This window comes from Acanthochromis polyacanthus, chromosome 15 (assembly GCF_021347895.1).
Source record: "Acanthochromis polyacanthus isolate Apoly-LR-REF ecotype Palm Island chromosome 15, KAUST_Apoly_ChrSc, whole genome shotgun sequence".
Taxonomy (NCBI): domain Eukaryota; kingdom Metazoa; phylum Chordata; class Actinopteri; family Pomacentridae; genus Acanthochromis; species Acanthochromis polyacanthus.
In genome coordinates this window covers 15,161,327-15,181,651 of record NC_067127.1, presented here as the reverse complement: position 1 = coordinate 15,181,651, position 20,325 = coordinate 15,161,327, and the positions used below count along the sequence as shown (strand labels likewise).

Below are 20,325 nucleotides of genomic sequence, written 5' to 3'. Positions count from 1 at the left end.
TTCTCCTCTGCTTCCTTCATGCGTTGTGTTCCTCTTTGCTTTCCCTAATGCCTCAGACAGAATCTGTCAAAGGGATCAGAGATGGGAGTAGGGAAGTGCTTGCTTTCCCAAAATAAGAGACGGTATCTTACTAAGTAGTTTCTCTTGTTCCCTGATATAGAATAGCTGATCAGGTCGGGCTCGATACATTTTGAAAACTGAACACTGCAAATTTGCCCGGTTTTAAATCTCATTTTATAAAAGTGGCTGTATTTGCTCTCACACATCGGTCTTCATCCGTTGAATGTAGAAAATGAGATTTAGGAACTGTGAGGCTGCTGTGTGAGAAAAGCACAGTTACCCATGAGCTATTCCCACGTGTGTGTGTGTGTGTGTGTGTGTGTGTGTGTGTGTGTGTGTGTGTGTGTGTGTGTGTGTGTGTGTGTGTGTGTGTGTGTGTATGTGTGTGTGCGCGCGTGTGTACGCATGTGTGTGCGTGTGTGCGCGCGCATGTGTGTGTGTGTGTGTTATTGTACTTGCTACATTGTGAGGGCCATTTTCTGCATTTAACTATCAAAATGAGGACATTTTTACAAAGTGAGGACATTTTGGCCGGTCCTCACTTTGAAACAACCATGTTTGAGGGTGAAGACTTGTTTTTAGAGAACAGGTATGAATTGAGGTTTGGTTAGGCTTAGGGTAAGGATTAAGTTTAGGCAATCAGTTGTGATAGTTAAGGTTAGGGTAAGGCTCCAGGAAATGCATTACGCTTATGGATGTCCTCACTAAGATAGAAGTACAAAAACGTGTGTGTGTGTGTGTGTGTGTGTGTGTGTGTCAGCGGAAGAAAGCGCGCCGAGCTGAATATGCTCATACGCTTTTTGGATTCTCCAGACTGGAGCCAACATTGTCAATCCCCTGCACTCTGCTCCAGTCTTCCACTTAATGCTTATTGAATTCAGATCATTTTCATAAGCAGAACAAAGTTTTCTATTGAAACGTTGGAGCCATTAACAATTTATAAGAACATGGATTTACCAAAAAGAGACAGTGTTGGAACAAGTTCAGCAGAAGATGATGTTAAGATATTCCATGGAACATGGAGAACTTTTCTAGCACCTGCTGACTTATATATAGCAGCATTTGAAACATGTCTAAACAAGATGTGTAGTTGTATATGTGCTATTTTGTGTTGTCCATGTCAGGTTTCAGGCAGACCATTATAGCCATACTACAGTCCTACTTCACTGTATCGTTGTTGATGTTGATGGATACACGAGTTGTTGCAGGCTTTTGGCTTGCATCATGCATAGTCTGTTGCCCCTGCAGCCCTGTAAATAGACAAGTCTTACTGACAGTGAAATTTTGACTTCAGTGCTGCTGGAGTAAATACAATAGTGATGTGTTTGACATTTTATGTCACTATATCATTATGCATCTTTATAATACTCTTGAAACTGTCAAGTGGCTTTAATTTATGTACACCACAATCACAAATTTGTCCAAAAGGACTTCATAATCTGCATAGCAAACATGCTGACTCTTAACATTCTTCTAAACTTTATATACACAGCAAAATTTTCGGTCAGACACATACATCTATCTGCTGTTATGAGCACTAGTAGCAGCCAATAACAGTGCAGCATTGATATACAGCCTGGAGTCTACCCATCATTATTAGAGTAACAAGAGCAACTGAAGAGGTCAGAGCTACTGTGTCCTTCTTGCCAGGAGGGATATGTCACATCGCAAATGTCATGGGATAATGTGCGATCAACAGGACCTATCTGTGGAAGGTCAGCAGCTCTCCTCTCCAGCTGAGAAGCATGGACTCTTTCAGAGAGACCGGAGCGGGAGGCCGGCATTGACCAGATTGCCGGCAATACAGGAAGGCAAAAATGTCACTGTGCTCCTCCACTTACAGTGCAAACTGTCAGCGCCTTAAATGTCTTCTTGAAATACACTAACAGGGTTGCCTTAATACCCCAGAGCTATATTGAGACACATAAGACAAGCTGTCACACACACATTTACCCCCTCCAGGTATGTGATAGCGTATTGATCCCCGAGGGACAAATTTGTCATTTTGCTTGTTTCTTACCTCATCAACATTGTGGTCAGAGTCCAGGATCAGCAGCAGAGCAGTCATCCCCCGGCTTTGATGAAGACTCCGGTCTTCCCATTGAAGGACGGTCACTCTAATCTGTTTTTTCTGTGTTTCCAGAGAGCAGCGACTACAGCGAGGCCGAGGTTCTACCCGACTCCTTCCCATCGGCACCGGCAGAACCTCTCCCAGAATTCCTGCTGGAACCAGAGGACGCTTTCATCGTCAAGAACCGACCAGTCCAGCTGCGCTGCCGGGCTTCACCAGCCACTCAGATCTACTTCAAATGTAATGGAGAATGGGTCAATCAAAACGATCACATTACCAGAGAGAGCCTGGACCAGATTACAGGTGATACACTCTCTGTCACACACACACACACTCACACACACACACACACACACACACACACACACACACACACACACACACACACTCACACTCACACTCACACACACACACACACACACACACACACACACACACACACACACACATAGGCATGCACAGAGGTGTACTGTAAACACAATTATACACACACATAGTAATGTCACCTTGTATTTTACAGACATAAACATCATACTCAATTACCAACATCATTTTCAACTACATAATCCATTAGCTCCTATAGGATTTTATGTGCACTTTAACTGCTTTTGGCCTGCAGCCAATGCATTATTTATATGCACTGTGAAAAATATGCCTCACTAATCTCTCTCTCTTGGCTTCTCTCACTCTCTCCCACCTCTCTCTCTGTACAGGTCTGGTGGTGAGGGAAGTGGACATCTCGGTCTCGAGGACCCAGGTGGAGGAACTGTTCGGGCTGGAGGACTACTGGTGCCAGTGTGTGGCCTGGAGCTCAGCTGGCACCACTAAGAGCAACCGTGCCTACGTTCGCATTGCATGTCAGTATCTAAGCTGTGTGAAAGGGAGACAGGAGGAGGGACAGCAGAAGGGCAAATGTCTCTGACATTTTGCTTGTCATGTGTGTCAACTAAAGTATATATGCAAATAAATTTGTCTCAGCACTCCATCTTAGTCCCCCGTGGTAATGTGTGCCACAGTGTGATTAACACATTGCGTGTTTATGAGAGTTTGGAATGAAAAAAGCGACTGTCGGAGGCTTTTTGGGGTTCTGCCCGGTGTGTGTGTGCTTGTGTGACAGCCAGTGTCACTGAGACAAACAGGGTGTCACTCTACTTTCGTGGGCCAGCTGTCACTAACTGCTGACTACATGTGTGTTGCCCTTCTGTAGACCTGAGGAAGAACTTTGAGCAGGAGCCTCTGGGGCGGGAGGTGCGACTCGAGCAGGAGGTGCTGCTGCAGTGTCGACCCCCGGAGGGCATGCCCGCTGCTGAGGTACCCGTCTTCCTCCTCATCACGTTACCATGTCATTTCTTGGTCACTTTTTGTACTTAAATCTGTGCTCTTGATGCAACTCATCTCTGTTTCTTGTGTGAAGTTGCTCAGTGCAATTGCAAGTATTTTAGGACGACAGCAAAGCAGCGATCTGGCTAACCAGCAATCAGTCCCACAAATTTATGCACGGCAGTCTCAAACAACATAAAACAGAAGGGAAGAAAGTAAAGGATGAGTCGCTGACATTTTGACGTGATCAATAAAAATCCCACTGAACCGCATAAACATCAGTGAATATATGCTCTGTTATTTAAACAACAAAGCTCAAAAAGCTTAAATCCACTTTGCGGTCATGTTTTGACACCACGCTGCTCCAACGACAACGCTGCATCAAAGGGGCTTATTTTGCTCATAAAATGGCAATACATTAAAGAAAGATAAACAAATTATTCATGAATGTAGAGTTTTATTACTCAAGTAAATATTTATGCTTTGCTAAGCGGTATTGTTCTTTTTAGCGGCCTAATAACACAGTTATTATGTCACATAAAAAGCATGTAGCATGGAAGCATCATAAAAATGCAAAATAAAAGCATATGTTATGCGATCGCAGAAGAGAATAAAAGTGCAATTTCAAAGTGTGTTTAATGTTTAATAATAAATGCCAGTTGTATTGACTGTGGTCGTTAGCTAAGATGTTATGTCCATTAGTACGGAAGGTGTGTTAAATCTAAAAATGGGTGAAAGAGAATGTTGTTTTAATAAGGAGCAACAACTTTGTGGTTTTCTTGCAGGCAAAAATGATCAAAGTTTGAGTGTTTGATCAACACCGTGTGTTGTGACAGCTTAATACTCTGCAGGTTTATAGTGTTTACTGAATGGCTCTGTGTGTGGTGTGCTGACTCATGTTTATGCATACACACCTGCTGATTTCTACAGTGATTTATGTGAAAAAATACCTGCAAAAGAAGGAAAAATTCTGGTAACGGAAATTACACAGAGGGCTGAAGGTGCAAAGGCAAAATTCTTGGATTCTGTGTTTACTCATCTAGAAGGTAGTGGTATTTTCTATTAAATTTAACTTAATTTGATCCCTCTGAAAATTATTTCATTGGCGTGTCTGTCTATTCTCGCCTATCTCCAGGTGGACTGGTTGAAGAATGAGGATGTCATAGATCCATCGCGGGACTCCAATTTCCTGATCACGATCGATCACGATCTGATCATCAAACAGGCCAGACTGTCGGACACGGCTAATTACACCTGTGTGGCTCGTAACGTGGTGGCCAAAAGACGCAGCAGCACAGCTACTCTCATCGTTTATGGTAACGCACACCTATTTCCTGCCTCTTCATTTTCTCATTATCTTACGCATGAGAATAAACTTCATCTCATTCATGGCAGATGAAAGCTTTGATGCAAAACTTAGAAGAATTATGGCAACATAATCATCGTCTGTGTCTCATGGTGTAGCGGTGCTTTATGTCGCGTAGCGTAGGTGACTTGCAAATGAAAAAAACTGCTGTATAAGCAGCTCTATACCTAAATCTTTTTGTTGCCTGTCTATGTGTGTCTTTCTGTCAGTGAGCGGAGGTTGGTCTTCTTGGACTGAATGGTCAGAGTGTAATGCTCGGTGCGGGCGGGGCTGGCAGCGTCGAACACGCAGCTGCACCAATCCTGCTCCTCTTAATGGAGGAGCCTTCTGTGAGGGCCCACCCGTCCAGAGAGTAACTTGCACCACACTGTGCCCAGGTGAAGATGACATACTCATTTGTATTATTTATAACATCTCCGGGTAAAATAGTCACGCACTGGAAATTCGGGAAATTTCCCAAATGAGCCATTTGCTGCAGGAAGTGCCAAAATGAAAATTTTTGAGAACTTCTACCCCATAAACTGGTTCCCAGCTCTGTTCCCTCACCGAAGGTTCACCCTGACAGTCACCCAGGCTGTTCACCCATCAGAACTGTGAGCCATCTTCATGCAACCAGGACAGAACAGAATTTGCTTTTTATTTAACCGCTCTGTTTTTGTTGTAGCTACATGAGGAGCACGGTATCATTTTTTGTTTTACTGTCGCACACCATTCTAGCCATTTTTCACTTTGCCCTGTGTGCCAGACCACCTCGACTCCACGGTCATTTAAAACAAACCACACAATCCATTTTGCAAATTGCCAAATTATGCACTTCAGGTCATTACATTTGCATCATGCTGCATTATAACATCATTGCCCAATTCCCTCTCTACCTGGAGCTATGAAATTATTTACTGTAGAAAGGCTCACGTCTATGTTGTCCTTCCAGTGGACGGAGGGTGGACAGAGTGGGCAAAGTGGTCGGCCTGTGGGACAGAGTGCACCCACTGGCGCAGCCGTGAGTGCCAAGCCCCCCCACCCATAAACGGAGGAAAGCACTGCAGTGGCAGCATGATGGAGAGCAAAAACTGCACCGAGGGGTTGTGCGCACGAAGTAAGTCTCCAGTTTGTTTGCAGTGCAGTGATTGTTTAATGTCAAATCAGAGTAAATATTTGCCTTATGTATATTTCTTCGTGTAATGAATCCTAATTCTTCCCCCTCCCTTTAATACAAAGATATCTGTTGAGTTCAATTCACAAATGCTGAACTGTCTAATATGTGAAAGAATATGATGTTTCTATTGTATGTATAGAGGCCAATTTCCAAAAGCAAATTTGCTGCTTCAGGTGGTTGTTAAATTGATAATTGAAAATCTTGCAGGCAGTGATTTCTTGGCTCAGACTTCAGAGTTTTACAAGGTGTATCGCATCTCAAAACTGCTTTGCATGGAACTGTATTCCCGAGGTGTTTAGCCATTGCAGCATGATGACAGCGGGAACGAGCAGAGAGATGAAAGTAAAAATAGCTAAATCTCTGACAGATGTTTCGCGAGGGGAAAATTTATGTTCACAAAGAGAGAAGGCAACTGATCCACGTCTAAAAAGCACAGATGGAAAGAGAGCAAGAAAGAAAGATGGAACGAGTTCAGTGTAAGGGAGTGCATGGAGTGGGAAGCAGGCATGACACGGCCAAGTTGAAAAATTAGCACAGGGAAGAGCATATGAGAGTGAGTCAGACTCACACTGACACCCAATGTGCAGCCCGTGATGAGCTGGGAGGAATCCAGCTGACAGCGCATTAGAATCTTAGAGATGCACATCCACAAAGACAGTGAGATACATTCAAGTACACACTTAAAAAAATACACAAACACGCCAAAACATGCAGACAAATGTCCTATATGCACGTGCAGAGTGTGGAGGAGCGACACTGTCAGACACACATGTGAGTCCTGACACAAACAGACTTCCACAGTGCAGCCAGATTAGACAAATACACTGTCTGATTTGGCTGCACAGAGCCAGGCATTCTCAGGAGGCCATCAGGAGAACAAGCACTCAAGTGGCTCTCACAGAGGGGGAAGATGGGAAGCCGTGTGCTGCAGGAGATCTGTAAATGTGTCACTTGGCAAACTACAGGTTGCTGACTGACTTATTTATTTTCCCAGCACGTTAATTTGATTATTCTGTGGTCACAAACACACCTGATGATATTAGGACTCTTTGCATTCCTCACACACTCCTGACAGTCGAATGGCAGAAGCTCACTCTAATATCTCACTCATTTTTAATACCCATGTCGTAAATGTGAAATGCTCTGAGACACCACAAACCATCATCTTAATTGCATCCCGGTTGATGCTAATTGCTATTGGACGAACGGCAAAGCCAAAGGAAGCCGTTTGGTGTTTTGATGATGCTTTGGAAAGAAGGTTATTTGATTTGATATCTAGGAAGTGACACGATCCTGAAAGACGATTTCGGTATTCCTCAAAGCTCTCAGTGATGATTCACATTGGTGTTATCTTGGAAATGACTGCTTCCGTCAGGAGGGATGTTTTTCTTCTCTTTTTTTCTTTTATTTTGTCAAAGCATGAAGGCGATAACATATCCTGCGGGATGTATAAAAGACATGGATTCAATCTACATTGGGTCCCTCATGTGTCACACAAACACCAGCGTCCATTTTGGAAACTTTCTTTGACTTCACCGCTCTCATCCAAATTCTACTAATCTTCTTCACAACCATTCCTATTAGGCTGTTATTTTTCTGTGAATAAGATATAAATAATTATGCTGAACTTTATTCCACGCCGGCTCGCATTCACACACATTTCCAGAAGAGGTTATTATTTTTTTTTAAAAGTTATTAACTATGTTTTCTTATTTGCAGCGTGCTTTTTTGCATTTGCATTTCTATCTTCATATTGATGAGTTATTGTTTACGTTCCCGTGTTTGCTTTGTATTGTTGCTGTATCTTTCATTTGCATATCAACTAGTCCATCCATTTTTATGTTTCCCCCCCCTCCCTTTTCTTTCTTCTCTTGTTTCTTTTTCTTCTGTTCAAACAGATAAAAAGATTTCTATTGAACATGCAAGCCATCGTAAGTTCACCTTCCACGAGTTTGCTCCTTCGCTGCTTCACGTTGTTTGTCTTTGTACCGTATGTGTGCGTGTCTGTCCGTCCGTGTGTGCTCATACAGGTTAGGAGGCCTAACATCTGTGTTTGCACGTGGAGTTGAATGCGTGCTGCATTTTGTGTTGAGCCCGTGCAGCTACACTTTCGTGTCATCTCCGATCAAGTTCAGTGAAGACACACCTCACCTTCTTGTCCAGCCTGCTTATGAGTGTTGTTATCCTCTCTTGTCTAGTGTGTTGACTAAGTGTAACATAGGTTTTCAGAGCTGACTCAGCGTTCGCACATCACTTCATTTGCACAACAGCTTGCTACATTTGTAGACTGAAAAAAAAATGGATATAATTACAACAAACAGATTAATAAATGTTGGAGTAATTAGACAAACTGCCCAAAATGGTTCAGCTGGTGTTAATCCACCATGACCGCTCTGCAGACTCTGTTATGGAGTGAAATGATTTGCCCCTAAGCTGACACCCTTTGATCCACTGGCTGTGAGGTAAAAGCACAGAGCAGAACATTTGATTTCTGTCTTGACTTTCAGTTAATCTGTGATATAGTTTACATTTGAAGTGATGGTAATTCCTCTAGCTCACTGGGATGTGGACTCAGGGGAGAGCAGCCACAGTAATGCACCTAATTCGCTATTGTTCCGTTTCTAGTAATAAGTGCGGACGGCTGTCGGATTTGGTTCAATCGCGCCACGTGAGCACTGGAGCTCTCCTCTGCCAGCCCGTCTGCCTCCGGCTTTCCTCTCCTCCATCCTTTCTTCTACTCTCACTGTGGCTCTGTACTGTCTGTGGTTTCCTTCTTTCCTCACGCACTGCTATCCTTATCATCCTCCTCGGCACACTCACAATCCCTCCGTCCCCTCAACGAATCACAACCTTATCTAACTCCTTCCTGTCCCTTTTGCCAGACTGCCTCTCATCTAGCTCTCTCCTCCTCCTCCTCTGTATATATCCAGCCTGTCTACTCCTTCTTCTGTTTTGCTCTTCCTCGTCTCCTGCCAACTTTGCTCCTTGTCTTCTCCTCTGCTTCACTTGGTGCGACTGGCTCACGTGTCCGGGTTGTGTCTGGCTCTGGTCAGCGTTGGGGGACTCTGGGCTAAACAGGCTGTGGTGAGCCTGCTGACCAGTCACAACCAATCACCCAGCAGGAGCAGAGGGAGGGAGCTCAATGGGGAGCAGGTGAAGTTAGGGCCAACTACCTCCTTCACCTCATTTCTACCCACGCTGACTTGTAGTGTCAGATGCGCCCTCTGCAGGCAAGGAGGTGCTGTTTTTAGATGAGACTTTCCGGGATGATGCGCTTACCCACAAGAGGATGTAGCTTTAAATTGAACACCGGGAACATCCTAACAGGCATCAGGCCAGAGTTAAAGAATAAGATGACATTTTGTCAAGTCTATCTTAAGACCACACTGTCATCGTTCCTGCTGCCCACGCTGACTGTGACGTGGTCCACTCCCTGATGCGATTCCAGTATAACAGATGGGCAGCAAAATCCTTGTTCTGTGAAAAAATTCATTTTAAGTTTCAGCCAAAGCTATAACGAGGGTTAGGCTGCATTCAAGGGATGCGCCAATCCGTGTTTTCTCCCCCTGATACCTCTGCCAATACAGCCGTCTGCAGGTGCTGACAGACCAGAGCTCTCTTTTCCCTACAAACTGCATGGAGAGTCTATGCAATTTTTATGTAAGGCAAAAAGAGGAAAGTGTAACCCAGTCAGTGATTCACCATTACTGTCACTCATAGCAGAAAGAGCGATTTTATGATGCCGTTGACATAATCAGTGCATTAAATGTGAATTGGTCACATCATGGCTGATACCTGATCCGGTTCAAAAGCATCAGTATTGGTGTCAGTGCAGATTTACCGTATCAGATCTGAGCAGTATTTTCCTCAAATTCCTCTCTTTTACCTCTCATTGTTTCCTCAACTAAGCTTCTTTACTGAGCTGTAGTAGTGCAACAGAAAATATGGGATTAAGCACTAAAATGACTGTAACTTTTAGAAAACTTGATTTGAGTTACTCTGACTGCTGAAGTCAGCTTCAGCCTGAACAATGGAACTGCATTTTTACACAGAACAAAGAGTTCTCTTTTGGAAGATTTTTTGGGGGCATTTTTATTTGAAATTGCACAGTCGAGATAGACAGGAGTTGTGGGGAGAGAGAGGGAGCGGCAGAATAGCATGCAGTAACGGAGTCACACCGAGGACTCAGCTGCTAAGAGCATTTTAGGCTATGTGGTATGCACCCTAACCATTAGGCCATCGGGTTGCCCTGAGGACTCTGGATTTTAACCCCCATCTGTTACATTTTAATCACATTAGGGAGGAATCTCTTCAGGTCCAGTATTGACAAGAGGAGTAACTACAGTAACTACATGCATTTTATATTTGGGCGTGCCGGTGTTGCTTTTAGAGAAAAATCAAAGGATAACAAATTCCAACTGTGGCTGCTTTTGTGAGGAAAAGGTTCAGTAAGCATTGGTTATTTTGTTGCATCCTCAATAAATTATTGATTATTTTTATTTAATGGAGTCAAAAGTATCATCATTAAAATTTATATAGTGCAATGCGCCTTTAAAATTTAATCTTTGACATCTTCACTACTGGATTTACAATGATATAAAACAAAGAAAGCAGAACAATGTCTTGTTTTAGTAGCTGGAAGAAAAAAAAACATTATCGGGACTGTTGCTTATTGCCTGACAGATTAATGAATTGATCAGTTTGCACTGTCAGCAATGACTTACACTAATTTATTCTTCTTACTTCACAAATGTGTGTTTAATCATGTGATGTCTCATACATTGTGTCGTCTCCCTTCTTGTGCATCCCTTGCAGTATTAGTCATGCGTTCACAGATGTGTCCCTCTGTAATCCCTCCTGTCCCTCTTTCAGCTCTGGCCCCAGGTATGGGTGTAGCGGTCTACACTGGTCTGGTGGTGGCCCTGCTGCTGAGTGTGATAATGGTGCTGTGCGTGGGAGTGCTCGCATACCGTCGCAGATGCCGCCATCTCCACGGAGACATCACCGATTCCTCGTCTGCGCTCACCGCCGCGTTCCACCCTGGCAACTACAAGCCTCCCAGACAGGGTGAGTTCACACGTTGCACCCAAGCGCACACACATTATTCCGTACACGCTCGCACAACACACAGTGTATCTTTTGTATTTATATTTGAGGTTTTTTGTGTTGATTTTCACAGCTATTCTTGTTTTTTTAACGCGCTTTCATAAACACACTTAGTCACAGTTCATTTAATGCCTGCTTTGCTATTTATACCATCCCATAAATTAATTCTCATATACCATTATCTCCTCTCAGTCAGTTCTCCATTCTGTACTGCATTACATTTTTTACATTTTAAGCATTTGTCATGGTGCCCTTTCTTTTGCTCTTGCCATCAAATATTAATTAGCAACATTAATCCATTTCTCTCGCATCACTTTTAGCACTCTCAGCTTCTGCCTGTGTCATTTCTGGTGATAAGGGAACAGCCTCTCCTCCCTCTCGTCTACAGATAACCCTCACCCTCTGCATCCTTCAGCTCCTCCGGATTTGACAGCCACAGCGGGGGCTTTCCGTGGACCGCTCTTCTCCCTGCAGCAGGGGGTCAACGACAGCCCCCACAAAATCCCCATGACCACCTCCCCTTTGCTGGACCCGCTGCCCAGCCTCAAAATCAAGGTGTATAACTCCTCCACGCTTTCATCCCTGGAGCTTCCCGCCGACATGTGCATAGGTGACGGAGAGATCCTCAGCTTGAAGTCGGTGGGTACTGTGGGTAGAGAGCGGGAATATCCCGGCCACACGTTGTCCAGAGAGCCGGGCTTGAGTACCAGCGCCACCCTGGGAAATCTGGGAGGACGTCTTACCATCCCCAATACAGGTAATACACATTTCCTGAAGCTGTCTTTAAGCAGAATTAATCTGCTCCGAGTGTGACCAATATTTAGTTTATTAAACACAACACAACACAAGTTAAGTCATGGCACTTTCTCCCTCAGGTGTGAGTTTGCTGGTCCCCCCTGGTACGATCCCTCAGGGGAAGTTCTACGAGATGTACCTCATTATCAACAAATGGGACAAAACAACGTGAGTGCCCCTTCATCTTTATTCCTCTACTTCTCTCATCTACTGTACTTTTCAAACCCAAGGCAGAATAACCTAATTCTCACCTCAATCAGACAATTTCCCACCTACTGTGAAACACTTGAAGTTCTATCACTTCTGAGGATAAAAAATTGAACAACCTGCCCCAGCCTTTCCCTTAAAATTGAAGTGGATTCCTTGCCAGTTTTGTACAGTTTTGATATTCAGTTTGAATTAGATACAGCATTGTCAGCATGTTCCATCCATCCATAATCTGTACGCCACTTAATCCTCATTAGGGTCGTGGGAGCGCAGGAGTCTTTCCCAGCTGGGGTAAAAGAAAGGTCATCAGTCTATCGCACAGTCACATATACAGACAAACAAGCACACTCACATTCACACCTACTGGCAATTTAGAGTGTTTTTGGACTGAAATCCATGCAGAAAGATCCCAGGCCCAGGATGGGATGCGAACCGGAGATCTTCGAGCTGTGAGGCGATGGTGCTACCCACCGAGCCGCTGTGCAGCCCTCAGCATGTTCCACACTTCTATAAATACAGCTCAGTTGTTCAGATGTTCAGCTGTATGTGTGATATTTACAGGTTGCCCTCTGAAGGCAGTCAGACTGTACTGAGTCCTGTGGTGAGCTGTGGTCCATCTGGTATGCTTCTGAATCGCCCCGTGGTCCTTACCTTGCCCCACTGTGCCCAGTTAGACACACCTACACCTGACTGGACGCTCACACTGAAGACACAAACACACCAGGGGGCATGGGAGGTGAGATGACCCTCAAACTTGTACCAAAATGTTGAATACCGTCTTGTTGGCAGACGTGGCATCATTGAACCCGCCTTCTGTCTCCATACAGGAGGTGCTGACTGTCGGGGAGGAGACCTTGTCGTCTCCGTGCTACCTGCAGCTGGAAGAGGAGTGTTGCCACGTTCTGATGGAGCAGCTGGGAACATACAGCCTTGTGGGGCAGTCCTGCCCTCCACAACCTGCCTGCAAACGCCTGCAGCTGGCTCTGTTCGCCCCCCGAGCACCATGCCTCTCTCTGGACTACAGCCTCCGGATCTACTGTATCCATGACACCCCACATGCACTCAAGGTGCTGCTTGTGTGTTTATCCGCCTGTGTTTACCGTGTCGGTGTGTGTCTGCGTATCTACACCTCTGTCTGCCTGTGCTGCTGTTTATCTTTACTTTTCTCTCTGTTTCCGTCACAAACTTTCTCACTTCATGTCTTTGTTATGTGAGTCAACAGGTAATACAAGAATATTCATTGAATAATAATAATAATAGGGAACTGATTTGGGATTGGAATCCTTTAATTTTGTTTTCAGCAGAGCCAGATTTATCATCTTCTTCCTTGTCAAAACGTAGCACTTCAGAATCATATATGCAGTGGTATTCCTAAAGTACCTGTAGACTTAATTTGTATTAAAAAAAACATCAGCCATCTCCCCAATTTCGCTGTTCTTATGCAATAACGAAAGAGTGGTTTAAAAGAGAAAACGTTTTGAAAAGCAATGGCAGCATTAAGGACATTCTTCAACACAGTAAATATGATTTGAATTGGAAATGTAATGGTAATGACTTGCTTTTTCAAACCAAATTAAAATAAAGTTTCCCAAAAACAATCCTCCATTATATCAGATGCAGTTGACTATAACAGACCCTGGATTGTTTTTGTTCTGCCTAAGCAAGAATAAAATAAAATAAAACAGAAACCCAAGCAAATGATATGCAAAGGGACATGCAAAGTCAAAAAGCATGATGTGAAATAAAACTAACTATAAATAGATTATGACACAGACATATATTTGCCTTATATTGAATCATGTCACTTATTAATACCACTAAAAGTTAATATAACTTATTTCCACAGTGGTTCCGGGCAATAGAGGAGCACCATCCCCTCTCGACCCTGCCGATCCACCTTCTCCAAATTAAATTTTTGGAGCAATATATTGTATCTTCATGTCCCACAAGAAGCAAACACTCAAAATAGTAGGGCATAATACAAACCCCATACTAAACAGTAAGTGAGTCCTATGAAATCCAATGAAAGCTGGACTTGCTGACGTTAAATATTTTTCCTCTCTCAGTCCCTTTTGTATAAAGTGTTCAAAGACCAGCCAGGGAAGTAAATATGAGCGTGCTGTGTGCAGTTTGCTGGCATCACATTACATGATTTCTGGCTGCTAAAGTTCAAACAGCTTTCAAACTGTTAGCTCTCGCACATTTCCATTTGGAAACAACAACTTAGAGAATGCGCAACACATTTTAATTAAGCATTTTTTGAAAGTACCACTTTTGAAACGTGTTAAAGTGATCAGCCCATTATAAGTCTGATCAAATAAATGTGTTTGTAAGCTGTCTTCTCTCGTCCTTTGCGCAGGAGGTGCTGGATTTGGAGAGAAGTCTAGGCGGAGTTTTGCTGGAGGATCCCAAGCCGCTGCTCTTCAAAGATAGTTACCACAATCTGCGCCTGTCCATCCACGACATTCCTCACTCTCACTGGAGAAGCAAACTTCTGGCCAAATATCAGGTACAGTAGTACAATATATATGATGTCCAATCTGAAACCCAGAGTTCTATATGTGGAAAGTTACTGTCATCAGTTGGCAGATGTGGCAAAGAATCAGCAGCTTAATAAATGCCAGCTCATTGCTGATAAATAACATTTTCTGATTATGGTTTTAAAGTAAAACCAAAAGCTTAAAATGTGAGACCATGTCCTTGTTCTTTTTGGAAATAATCTGACCCTTATGTGAATCCAGACTGATTGTTCCCATATAGAAAGGAGCAGAATGTTTTTATTGCAAAAAAAAAAAAAAAAAAAGCACAAATAATCAGAACCTCAGAGAATAAGAGCACAGATACATTGTCAGTGTTACTTAAAAACTAATGAGCAATAGTACATACGCAAAAAATAATGATCTGGAAAACTCATTTCACTTCAGTCTAATGGCCATTTTCTCAGATAATACAGCTGGTGGACTTCACACCATTCACTGCGGCTGTAAACATCCAGACTCTCCCCTGCATTCTGTTGGCAGCGGCAACGAGATTGCAGTCCTAACCCTTTCTGAATAAACAAGCAGGAAATCTGATAGTGGTCCTAATTTATGGACAGTGCGCTTTAGAAATAAATTGTGCTCCAGCACACGGAGATTCAAGTCGGTGGAAACACCCTGTATCAAAATAAAGCATATTGCACAATCCTTGAATGGAAACTGCATTCCAGATCTTTCCAGATTGTGCCGCTGAGGATAAAGCTACTTTAATCATGTAGAGACTCTTTTCACAGCTTTCCTCTTTACCACTTTCCTTTGTGTGACAGGAGATCCCGTTCTATCATATTTGGAGTGGCAGTCAGAGGCCACTGCACTGCACCTTCAGCCTGGAGAGAGGCAGCCTGGCAGTGTCGCAGCTCACCTGTAAGATCTGCGTCCGACAGGTGGAAGGGGAGGGACAGATATTCCAGCTGCTCACGGACATCCAGGAGGTAATGGTGACAACTGACATGCGGCAGAAAGATGGCTCATCAAACAAAATGCTCGCGTTGGTCCCAATGTTTCTCACCTTATCTGTCAATCCAGACTCTACCACCACACTCACCGCTCCCCCCGGGAGGCTCCTGCCTACCTTCCTCTCAAGTGGGACCGTATGCCTTTCGCTTGCCTGACTCCATCCGCCATAAGATCTGTGCCAGTTTGGATGCTCCCAGCGCTCGAGGCTGTGACTGGAGACTACTGGCTCGCAGTCTGGGCTTTGACAGGTCAGCTCTGCCTCACATGTTTAGGTGTGAAAGGCAGCTTGGTCACGCTTCAGCTGCAAAATAACAGTCAGCTTTCTAGTTCCATCTGTCACGTGAAATAATAAATCACAACTGCGTTAAATGTAACATGCAGATGCTCTTTGAGCGTAGACATGTGAGGTTGTGACTTAAAAGGGCTCACACTCAGAGTTTCATTTACAGTTGGTTTTACAAGAATTTAATTTCGACAGACAAATGTGAAAAAAACCTGTTATATCCTGCTCATACTGACTGCAATCACAGAAACACTATTTGAATATTAACTTCAACAATATTATTCAGTCATGCATGTTGTGCGATGCAAAAAAAAAAAAATACAGTGGATATTTCATCTTGCTAATTAGCTAACCCTGCTGAAATATGATAGTTAATTAGACATCGATATCGTGCTGTCAAAATAAAGTTTTACCAGCAGTGTTTGCAGCAGCATTAATGGCTTAATATTTTGTGCATCAGTAATGGATTACTTCTTCTTCTCTGTCCCTTCCTTCAAACAAACTTGCCTTGTCTTTCTTCTGCTCAGGTATTTGAACTACTTTGCCACAAAGCCCAGCCCCACAGGTGTTCTACTGGACTTATGGGAAGCTTGTCACCAAGGTGACGCAGACCTGGTCTCTCTGGCGACCGCACTGGAGGAGATGGGCAAAAGTGAGGTGCTAGTTGTCATGACAACAGATGGCGATTGTTGATTGGTCAAGAAACAAGAGCGCAAGCAAGACATTTTTTTTCACCCCCGTGATGAAAATAAGAATACCTGCCTATGAATATGCACAACCTGGCACAAATCACACAGAGCATTTTGATTGCTTCACATGTACTGTATTACCTCTGCCTCATCTCACCTTCCCATAATCAGCCACTGTAGCCACCATAACCCATTCCCATGCAGGCTATCGAACTGCTAACTTGATTCAGTTTAAATCCTCCAAAGCAATGTTGCATCTGCAAGATGTGAAACCAATTTGAGGGTATCAAGGCGTAAAATGAGTGTTAGAGTCATCTGTCAAATGTGGTGTTCTTCAAAAACTGAAAATGGCATTATTCTTGTATATAAATAACAGTGCTTTGGGACAAACAAACACAAGAAAAATCCATGTATTCAACACACTGAAGCACGCACAATAACACAGACGCTAACATGGGATTAGCCGTGTTTGAGTAGCAGCATGAAAGTGCATGATTTAACACCATCTCACCTCATGGTAGGGGCTTTTGTTTTCTCCATTTTCATTCTGTGTGCGCAGTGAATGACAGGCAGGACCGACCAGCCTGCAGCCTCTCTGGGCTACACACACTCTCCAAAACACACACACACACACACACACACACACACACACACACACACACACACACACACACACACACACACACACACACACACACGGACAAAATGGTCATTAATCGTCTTTGAATCAGACAGGCTAGGATTTCTTGTCCAACCACTTCGACTGACAAATCGTCTAAGGATCGAACCCTCAAGGTTTGAAACATAAAAAAGTTGCCTCTTTTCTTTGTGGTAGGAGGGTGGATTGTGAAGTTTTCTTTTTCCTGTTTTTTTTATGGAATTGGCGAAAAAAAAAAAAACTAGACTGACTCTTTATATTGTACCAAGAAATGCCTCAAAGCCTTGGCATATCATTCCGACTCACAGGGGTGTTTCTCTTTCATCTCTCCTTGCATTCGTCTATCGCTCTGCCACACTAATCTGTTGAGAATAAACTGGAGGAGAGCTTTCCGATCATCCCTTAAAAGTTTCCTTTGGGGAACGCTCTTTAATTTATTATCCATATTTGTGGATTGTTTGTGTGTTTTTTTTAAATTGTCATTGGTGTTACGATCATATAGAACCTGTTTTATCATTTCTGCTTGTTTAGGCGACTGAGATGCTTCGTATTATTTTTGATGCTAGTAGAGCAGGCCAAATGGGAGAGTTTGGTGCACGGTGGATGTTGTGAATAACAAAAAAAACATTATTTTTTGAATGTTGTGCATCTATTCAAAATGTAAAATATATTCTGTAAGACGACATTAGAGGTGGTCAAACGTCCTGGTGAATTTGCTGTATTTTGGGTGCATTTTGCTTTGTTGTGACTCTACAGTTCGGAGATGATTATAGAATCGACCGCCTTGAATCAAATGGGCAACAAGGGACCTTGAAATTTACCTCAACGCTAATTGAATTATGCTACAGTCTGTTTTCTGTCCACCACTCGTCTACATACGTCCATATACATCGTCCTGTAACTCATTATTATCTCCCTCGTCTTAGTTTCGTCAAATCTCGTAGACCTTTTTTACTCAGCAGCCTGCTTTGTGGTCAGGGTCCTCCAGCTGTTTGCATTATCAATATTGTCCTGTCGGTTTTTGTTCGACGGGTATTGAAATGCTGTCACGCTGTAACATTATCATTACTTAGATTCTGTGTTACCGAGTCGTTCTCTCCCTCAAAGCAAAAAAAAAAAGAAGAAGAAAAGTGTTCATATCTTTGAAACCACAAAAACCAAAACACAGGCAGTATCCCTCCTCTTCAGCAGTGAGTCATGTCACTGTTTTGCGTGAATGAACTGAGCGCGTGCATGTGTGCGTGCGCGTGTGAGTGGGTATGTGTGGGCAGGTGGGTGTGCACGTACAGTATGTGCACATTCTTAAGATCTGTCATTTCTCTTTGTAAGTGCTATGCAAGTACAAAAGAAAAGTGAAGCATTTTGACTTCTTTTGTTTCCTGGAAGAGTAATTCTATTTTTTCAGATCAGGACATTGACAGGGTTTTGATTTTGTATCCTAAAGTGGTTCAAGAGTGATTTTAAGTGGGAATTCTCCATCTGGATTGGAAGAATTGGATCACTGACCAGGGAAGCTACTACGGAAAAAATCACAAGTGGAAAAATAAGACAAAGTGGTGCAATGGCCACAGTACAAGTTGTCATACCATCGTGAACTCTTGCCCTGCGGGTCTTTGCCGTGAAGAAATACCTGAACACAGCCAGTTCAGTGCTTTGGGTCCCAGAACACTGCAGGACATTTTTTCTTTCTTCAATTCCTGTTACAGAGACTGGCTAGCTGTAGACTGCAGTGTTTATTCGTCCAGATTTCTTAAGTGTCTGCTGGAGCTTTGGCCATAACTCTGGATAATTTATGCTGGAGCTGTACTGGATTCAAACTTGCTCCCATCAAAGAGTCAAATTCAGCCTTTGTTCACAAAGTCAGACATTTTTACAACAAAAAGGAAAAAAATACTAAATGGATTCAGTGACATTATTTTATCTCTGTAAAGTACCAATTGTAAATAAATGTCTAGCCTTCTTACCTGTAACTAAATATAATTTTTATGCAATAAATTATATTTCTTAGTTTAACAGTTTTTGTGTGTTTTATTGAATTAATTGCAATAGTGAACGATTTAATAGAAGCTTACACAAAATGCACAGAGCTAATTACAGGCTTATTTGGAGCTTAACACTTTGTGTTTGGAAGTGCATTAAAGGTTTGGTCAGCTACACCACATTTCAAAGAAAATGCAGACCCGCTAAACCCGTCCCTCTTTGCCTCACACCTCACTGCAAAATTCCCTTTAGGTCCATTTAGCTTTGAAAGCTTTTAACTGGCAGACTGTCCGGCCTTCACATTAACAAGGTCTTAGAGACACTAATAATGGCCTTTAAGGATTGACTAAGGCGTTTAGATCGAGGAGCCTAGCCTCAGGGTTTTTTTTGTAGCTGCAGGATGTGTGGGGAATTGTCAGATGAGGATCTGATATCAAGAACAAATATCCCAGTGAGTCATCTGCAGTAAGTGTTCGCCGTAGTGTGGTCATAATGGCAGGGAAGACTTTGTACCTGTTTTCTTAAATGTACTGCTAACTAAGGCCTGATGATTCACCCTTCAGTGCGTGAGTTAACTGAACCTTTTATTATGTATAAAACGGTGGTGTAAGAACGGACTTCAACCTAAACCCTTCTCTGCACAGGATGTTTTTGTTACTTTTTAATGAATGAATTGACAGTGAGAATTATGTTATTTGGAAGATGTATAAAAATGCCTCTATGTGCTGAGACTAAGAGTATCTGAATTTTTGCACTGTTTCCCCTCTGGCAACAACACACTTTATCAGCAGGGAGTTGGGTAGGCTCCATATTTGATCAGTGATTCATCTGATAATGGTTAGTTTAATCCAGTGTTGTCAATTTATGTGTTATAGAGAGCCAAGACTCTGTAGGTTTTCTCTCCGGCCAGCAACGCAGAAATCACCAATTGTTATATTTGATTGAGATGATTCCATTTTTTACATGTGTTGTAATTGTTTTCCTATTCAAGAAAAGTGCATTAACACCCTTTTGCTGTCCTATACTGCCCTCTCCTGGTTAATAAAAGAGGAACGGGTGTCTTTTCACTGTGTGCTGCTTGTAAGTCAGTACACAAAATTATCCAGTATAATTAAAATTAGTTTGGACAACTTTTTAAAT

At 42.9% G+C, this 20,325-nt stretch overlaps 1 protein-coding gene across 4 annotated transcripts in view; it reads left to right on the top strand.

Annotated features, from left to right (window-relative positions):
- The window catches only part of unc5b (unc-5 netrin receptor B), a 54,453-nt gene extending 35,235 nt beyond the window's left edge, over positions 1 to 19,218 (top strand). The window contains exons 2-17 of one of the 4 annotated variants that reach the window (XM_022192362.2): positions 2,204 to 2,434; positions 2,845 to 2,988; positions 3,339 to 3,442; positions 4,587 to 4,767; positions 5,027 to 5,194; positions 5,749 to 5,913; positions 7,872 to 7,904; positions 10,846 to 11,040; positions 11,468 to 11,836; positions 11,955 to 12,042; positions 12,643 to 12,817; positions 12,909 to 13,148; positions 14,441 to 14,590; positions 15,386 to 15,550; positions 15,645 to 15,823; positions 16,386 to 19,218. In XM_022192362.2, the coding sequence (XP_022048054.1) occupies positions 2,204 to 2,434; positions 2,845 to 2,988; positions 3,339 to 3,442; positions 4,587 to 4,767; positions 5,027 to 5,194; positions 5,749 to 5,913; positions 7,872 to 7,904; positions 10,846 to 11,040; positions 11,468 to 11,836; positions 11,955 to 12,042; positions 12,643 to 12,817; positions 12,909 to 13,148; positions 14,441 to 14,590; positions 15,386 to 15,550; positions 15,645 to 15,823; positions 16,386 to 16,551 (2,753 nt within the window). In that variant the 3' untranslated portion in view covers positions 16,552 to 19,218. The remainder of the gene's footprint in view (positions 1 to 2,203; positions 2,435 to 2,844; positions 2,989 to 3,338; positions 3,443 to 4,586; positions 4,768 to 5,026; positions 5,195 to 5,748; positions 5,914 to 7,871; positions 7,905 to 10,845; positions 11,041 to 11,467; positions 11,837 to 11,954; positions 12,043 to 12,642; positions 12,818 to 12,908; positions 13,149 to 14,440; positions 14,591 to 15,385; positions 15,551 to 15,644; positions 15,824 to 16,385) is intronic. The other 3 variants (XM_022192363.2, XM_022192364.2, XM_022192366.2) reach the window with 3 other exon arrangements.
- Positions 19,219 to 20,325: the final 1,107 nt, after the last annotated feature.